The following is a 7,117-nucleotide window of genomic DNA, read 5'->3' as shown; positions in this document are numbered from 1 at the left end:
TGATGGGAAGACTGTCATAAATGCCGTTGTTCAGATGAGATGTTAAACCAAAGTTCTAATCCACTGTGGTTATTAAAGATCCTGTGGGACTTGTTGCAGAGTACGGGGTTCCCCAATGCCCTGGCTATTTTGGCAACATGGTTTTCTTATCCCGCATTTAAACAACGCAGCAATCCCTATGGTAAGTGTTCTGGTCCAAAAATTGCTGTCATGCATTATCCAGGTGAGTGCTACAGATTGATGATAGTCAAGGTGACTTACCCCTTCATTGTAAAGTGTTCTGCGATCATGCAACAAAAAGGGCAGCGTAAATGTAAAAAGAACTGTATTCTTGGCAATGGTTTATTTATTTACTTATTTATGTATTTATTTATTGCTAATTGTTTAAATCCTTGCTGCCGGGATATAGCCATATACCAGTGGAAAACATTCTCAGTTGTTTGCAATGTATATATATACTCTGAGCTAATCCAAGCAAAGGGGTAGCCTAAATACATAACATGCGATATTTGAAATGTATTGTCTTTCAGTTTTAGAGGGGGTACACCATGATATGGAGGGCGTTAATTATGATAGGCTCTGTCAGATCTACCTGGCATCCCCCTCTCTTGCCCTCCGGGCCCTCCTCCTCTCTGAGCACTTTGAGGAAGTGTCCTGTGGGACGGGCGCGCGCCGCCGATGAATATAAGTACTGCCCGACTTCCCTTATCTCACTTTGCAACTTTGCTAAAGTCACAAGGACTGTCCTGTGGGTATGAAAATACATTTTTGTTCATTTTTGGTTAAATTTAGTCAATTCTTAAATGCTTAAATATGTGTAGTTCTTGGCAATGGATTCCAACGTTCTGTCCTTTGTGTAGCCTAATGAGCATTTTCTTAACATCCCTTCGGTTTTGCAATAGAGTGTTTTACTGTTTCTTTGCTATCTTTCCGCCTGTTGTGTTCTTTTCAGTGGCCATATCAAAAATCACCAATAGACCACGCCAACAATGTCTTGGGATCCGTATATTACGAGTTTGATCGATGGTGGCGATGTTGAGGACGCTGTGATCGTTGGGTGTGAACCTGGCAAAGAATCTGTATGGGCGTCGCACAAAGGTGGAACCTTCGGAAGCATCACGGTAAAGTTGACTACTTTACATGCATCTTAACACACATTTAAAATATTACGGGGTCATTAACAATCTTATTTTTATTATGTACATAGTTCATTCGAGGTCGATTTTACTACGTGCGACAAGATTACATTGGAATTTTGTTTCTCAAAATATTTTAGCTTACACCTTTCTTCCGATCAGTCCCCATACAATAAAAATTATAGCTAGATTCATTTAGAGGTGTTAATCGTAATTTAGAACATAACAAATCCATTAGTGACTAAACAATCTACCGTTGTATCATTTATATTGAATATGGTGAATCAACTATGACATTAACTTGCCTGCCGGAATAGCTACTAGTTCAAACGCTATTTCAACTTGTCAAAATTTCCCCGACTTCCTAACGAAATATGTTTTATTACAATTTACACTGTGATGTGTTATGTGGTGGACCTGATGTCTGCAGAATGTAAAACGTTTGAAAACTTTAACTTCATTCATATTTAAAGGCTGTGTGATTAGGATATAGTTTTATTTCTGTATTTTTAATTTGTCAAGGAATCGAGAGATGGAAGTGTACCACGGTATACTGTATGCTCGGAAGGGGTGTCGAAAGGGCGCGTCCCTGAGAAAGCGGATGTGTAGCTGCTTTTTGAAATTATTTTATGTTGCAAGAGCACACGTAACCGCAAGTAGCCTATGTAGCACACTTTATCTGCTGGAACAGTTTTACTTGAAGAATGGTTTCTTAAGCAAAAGGCAAAGCGCTTTTATCTTCGAAGCCCATTTGCTGTGTATGAGAGAAACATTTCTGGAAGTAACGTTCGCATACGTATTTCCACTCCGAAGTGGGCCGGTTCCGTTATCCGTTATATTCTCTGTATAAAGAGCGAAACGTGTGTGAGAATATCTGCACCTGCCCCTACACCATTATCCATCATTCGTAGTATCGCCCCGCATAGCCTCGTTTTGGCTAATTGCAGTATTGTGTTAACTGTGGGGAGAAAATTGGACGGGACTAAAGCTAATCCCAAAAGAAATAGATCTCAATGTAAAGTACGCCTGTTTTTCGAGATATTGTAGCGGTACTATATTGATAGGGGTCGAGTTGGCTACGTTGATGAAGAACCATCGGCATGCAGAAACCTGCACTGCAGAAGCGAACATTTTTGCCTATGCATGTAAACTAAAGTGTGTTTTATGGAGTCATTGGACTAGTATGCTATGCTGACGTCGCGTTTACAAAAGTAACGTTATGCATTTTAACCGAGACTATTGCCACAACATGGTCGTTTCGGAATAAGCTTCTTAAATGATTCCTTATTTGGTCATATGGTTTTGCAAATCTGCAAACGCGAGATTTAGGAAGTTACGAAAACAGTAGCCTGCCTTCAGCTCACTTCCTCACAGGCCAGTGTGAATGGCTTCAATTGCTCATAAGATCCTAATGGAAACGTCAGACAATGCATTCCTTTCCGTGCTACAACCAATACTCTGCCCTATGATTCATTGTGGTCATTGACAACATAAAAGATAAAAACAGGTTGGTCTGCAGTATACAAGATTGGATGTTTTTGGGTAAAGAATTTTGCAGGTGCTGGGGGAAAAAAATTGTCTTCACATGATGAAAGTGTAATGCGGTTTTAGTTACTTTATCACATTTTTTAAAGTTACATTGTAATACCCAAGAAGCCACCTCTACTTTTGATATGTTTAAGGCCTACCGTACACTGACCACAATATTTGCTATGATTTTTCATCGGAGACACATTTTTAATATTGAAGAGAAATCGCAACAGTTTCTGGTTTGATTGGAGAGCTGAAAGACTACTGATTTAGATAAAACCGTTGTTAGATGTGAGAGGGTATCCAACTAGTCCTTTGACACTTTTGTAATATATGGGACTGGGAGGCATAAGTACATCTTTCTGGTACATTAATGTAAGTAATGTTTGAAACTGGAGACTTTAGACCTGTCGTAATGTCTATTATTCGCCTTATATTCATTTTTCAGCAGTCACCTTATTGCAAGCTTGATAGAGCGTCTGTAGCATCCCCTCATTTCTGTGGCAGTGATGATAACTCGTAGAAGTCGTAGAAGACATGAGGATGGTAGCGAGTGTTTGAGCATTATTATGAAAGGACGCAATGGACACTGGAGAAGGGTTACATGCAATGTTTCTCAGTGCAAATGATGTCTAACGTAATAATGGCAGTTGAGAGCTGTTGCAGCATCCAATGGCAAGCATGAAGAAAATGGTTTATGCTCTGTGCCTGTGCCTGAGGAGGTGCACTGATCCATTATACGCGCAGCTGCAAGCACTTCTCTGAAAGCATTAAGAGAGTTTTTGGCTCCCAATGTGTCACAGTCATTTCACAACCAGTAGCTAAGTTCTTCTTGGGCGTGGACATGCACAGGCTGGGGGAGGAGGAAGGTGGTTGTGGTGAGAGAGGGGGAGGGGGAACATGTTCATGAGCAGACCATGGTGAAGGAGTGATTTACATGTTGGCATGTACACAGCTGCCAAATTAACTCACTTAACTCAGCTTCGCTTAGGTGATGCAATCTCTGCATTACTTCATGCAGTTGCAAATTTCAGGAAGAGATAACGTGCAAAATGTTTTTTAATCTCCTTTAGATGTATATTTAAGTTAATTGAGTTAAGAGTAAACATAAGTTAAAAACTTGGATAGGTCTCCTTTTCTCATTGTCTGAACTTCCAGCCAATTTAAACCTGTATCTGAAACTCCCAGTAGTGACTGATCCCAGATCTGAAATTCTGTGTGTGATCCATTGATGAGGCATATACTAGAATGCAAAATTCAGTGCTGTGTGTCAGTGACTTGCACAGCTTGTTGCTGTTTCCTTTCAAAGCTAAATATTGGCAGTGTGGGTACTTTAATGTTTGAGAGGCATGAATCTAATCACTATGTCATCCACTCTGTGTTGAGCCTGATGGGAGCATGAGTTACTATTGGAAAAGTACCAGACTTGTGAATTATTCATGGGGCTATTGCTTTTAGCAATCCACGTGTTCATTTATGCTACTAAAGCCAGCTGGGAAGGATGCCTGACCAAGATTGCAGCACATGGATGTGGGTGTGTGGTTATCCAGAACTTCATTCACTGTCTTATACTCTGAGATGCTATATTGCCTCTGCCCATACAGGGGGTGAATGGATTGTTCAAGCCTGTGTCACCTGTGTCACCTGTGGTGGGCCTACATTGGACAGGTTGCTGAATTGTGAGAATTGCCAGGTTAGGGTATGATTAGTGAGAGCTAATAAAATAGGGAAAACCATTTCTAGATAGCTTTTATGTTTCCTTGCAATTGAAGCCTTATTAGAGGAGTTGTCATGTTTTATGTTTCATTAGGTTTTAAGTATTTGTCTTAAACTAAATGAGTAGTTCTTTCAAAAAGGGGAAGAAAGTCTACTCATTTCAAATTTCTGTGAACTACTGGCCATTGATAGATAGAGAGATGGTCTTTTAGTGAGTACTATATCTTGGTTTTCTAAAGTGATTTATGCCTGGTACAGTACCTTTCTCATGGCTGTATCAGCAGTGTTTAATTTGAGGATTCACACCTTTAAACTTTCAGTCTAGTTCCACAACCTCTTATCCATGCTGCCACTAATAATCCACCGCCTGCAAGTGTGCTTTACTTCAAACTGGGCAGGTGTACATCACACAAACTGTTTGAAAAATAAGAGGGCTGAGCTGATTGCTGAATGGACAGTAGTAAGGAGAGGGCGTGACTGCTAGGTACTGACTTTGCTCCCTGAAGTGATTACATAGAAATATTAAAACCTGATGGGGCAGGAGAACTCTTGGAATGTCTGTCAGGGTGGGGTTGGTATACCTCCCTCGGGGTACAGATTACGTGATTCCAAATTCTCTAACTAGTCGGAGCTTGCAGCCTGTCCTCTGCAGTTATACCCTCTAGTTACATCTTTGCTAATGCACTTTTAGCATGGTGCAAAACAACACATTTCAGAGTTCAGAACTTCAGATACACATCTGCCTTTCTTCTATTGCATTTCCTGTGACTGATCACACCACTGGAGCACCCCCTCCATTTTAGTGAATGGCTTAGTCAAGCTACATTATTCAAGTGTTCATATTGTACTTAATGATCAGAAGCTTATCCCCAGACGATGGCTCGTCCTGAGCTCAAGCCATGCAGAATTGAAATACTGCTGTTGAAATAAGTGTCTGTTCCTAATTTGTATATTTTGTATTTGTTCCCTGCAGCCAGAAGAAATTCGCAAGCTGGTGGCCAATGACCGCTCGGCCCTTTTTAGTTCTGGGGTGACGGTTGCTGGGATGAGGTGCACAACGCTGAGGGACGCACTCAATACAGAAGGGCAGTACACCTTGGACCTCAAGACCAAGTCCTCAGATCAGGTACCAGACACCTACGGCATCACCGTTGCTAAATCAAAACAAGGTAAGACTCTACCAGCCTCACTAATCTTATCACTCTCCTTCTTGGCTGATTCCCCTTTACTTTCTCCTGTGTTTCTCACTTGTATTTTTCTCTGCTATTCCCTGTCTGATTATATCCCACTTAGCCTTTTGGTAATATACCTTTTTTGTCTAACTTTCTTTTCTTGTCTCCTTTTCTTACACACTTCAAACAAGCTGTAAACCTGAAATGAACAGACCGTAAATCAGTAAATAGGATTTTTCTTACTCAGCGTGTTGTGAGTAGAACATTTTGTATTCTGGAAATAACTTAGTCACTAGATAGTGTTATAGCCATATCTTTGAGCGCATGTAATATTTGTATTTCCAGTGATGAGAAATACTGTTCAAATAGGGGTCAATGTGGGTGGAGTTATCCATCCAAAGTAAGAGCTAACTTATTTTTGCAGCAACCTCCTTTGAACATGATCAGGGTTCCCACTCATCCTGGAAAACATTGAAAACCTGGAAATTTATTGACTAGTTTTCCAGTGATGGAAAACACCTGGAAAATGAGAAAATGTACAAAATGTCCCGGAAATATTTGTGAGGTCCTGGCAAATCATAGGCTAGGCTATAAGTCAAACTATTAAATAGTATATTTAGAGCTGAGCATATTTTTCTGTATTTTTCTCCGCTTTTCTCAATTTTATTAGCTGCTGAGATTACACGGCAGCACAAAGTTTTGAATGGCTATGGTACTTGCATATTGCCCCCCTCCGGTCCACCATCGGCTCTGGGCTACCATTGTGCATGTTTCATGTCTGTAAGTCTAAGTCATGGAAATTGTCCTTGAAAAGTCCTGGACAATGATTTCCTAAAATGAGTGGGAACCCTGATGATTGTTACATTTGTCCTCTGTAGAACTAGAATGTATTTATTTTTGATTAGCAGTGCATCATTGTCTTGGTATATCCTTTTCTAACATAGCAGACCTTAGCTGTTAAAGAAAAAAACTGCTTTAGTTATAGTTGTTTCTCATTAGCTAATAACATGCTCCTATTCATCCTACAGCTCTAGTCATTGTGAAAGGAAAAAAGGATACCCATGGAGGCAAACTGAACACCAAAGCATATAAAATGGCTGAGCACCTCAGAAATTCTAACTACTGATTCCTCTCCCATGCCACCCACAAAACTGCTGTCGGTGGAGATTCCTTTCTCCCTCCCCCTCCCGCCTCTATAGTTTGATCACAAATGAATTTGTGTTTTGATCTCCCTTGAAACTTACTTATACTGGTAAATAAACAGATGGAATCTTCTAAAAAAGGCATTCCTTGTATGTGACTTTTTATTTACACTTGCTGTGAGATGTTGGCTCCTGTGATTAAATATAATTACTGGAGGTTGGATTTGTGATGACTTCATTCAAGGTTCACTAAAGAAAATAAACTTTCAATTTTATAATTTGTCACTTCACAAAGATATTTATTTAAAAATGCAGTGTAGTGAGTATAGATTTCCATCCATGGTTTTGTAAAGGACTCTTTCTTGAATCAGTAGTTTAGCATAAAAATATTAAAATTGGAGGTTGCAATCTTCTGAATTTA

The 7,117-nt window shown here is 39.9% G+C and overlaps 1 protein-coding gene across 2 annotated transcripts; it reads left to right on the top strand.

Moving 5' to 3' along the window:
• The first annotated feature begins 593 nt into the window (after positions 1-593).
• pfn1 (profilin 1) lies at positions 594-6,840 on the top strand. 2 transcript variants are annotated; one of them, XM_064329016.1, is made up of 4 exons: positions 594-752; positions 953-1,121; positions 5,356-5,551; positions 6,583-6,840. In XM_064329016.1, exons 2-4 carry the CDS (start codon positions 990-992, stop codon positions 6,678-6,680), a joined length of 426 nt encoding a protein of 141 aa, XP_064185086.1. In that variant the 5' UTR covers positions 594-752; positions 953-989; the 3' UTR covers positions 6,681-6,840. The 2 variants fall into 2 exon arrangements, with proteins under 2 accessions (XP_064185086.1, XP_064185087.1); XM_064329017.1 differs by having other exon boundaries at positions 632-748.
• Positions 6,841-7,117: the final 277 nt, after the last annotated feature.

Source organism: Anguilla rostrata, chromosome 3 (assembly GCF_018555375.3).
Source record: "Anguilla rostrata isolate EN2019 chromosome 3, ASM1855537v3, whole genome shotgun sequence".
Lineage (NCBI taxonomy): Eukaryota > Metazoa > Chordata > Actinopteri > Anguilliformes > Anguillidae > Anguilla > Anguilla rostrata.
This window is presented reverse-complemented; position numbering and strand designations above follow the sequence as displayed.

What these genes read in the sequence shown, in the direction of transcription:
- pfn1 (XM_064329016.1), top strand. Translation starts at nt 990, where the DNA reads ATGTCTTGGGATCCGTATATTACGAGTTTGATCGATGGTGGCGATGTT. An exon ending in GAACCTTCGGAAGCATCACG is followed by an intron (nt 1,122 to 5,355) that starts GTAAAGTTGACT and finishes TGTTCCCTGCAG; the next exon opens with CCAGAAGAAATTCGCAAGCT. An exon ending in CGTTGCTAAATCAAAACAAG is followed by an intron (nt 5,552 to 6,582) that starts GTAAGACTCTAC and finishes TTCATCCTACAG; the next exon opens with CTCTAGTCATTGTGAAAGGA.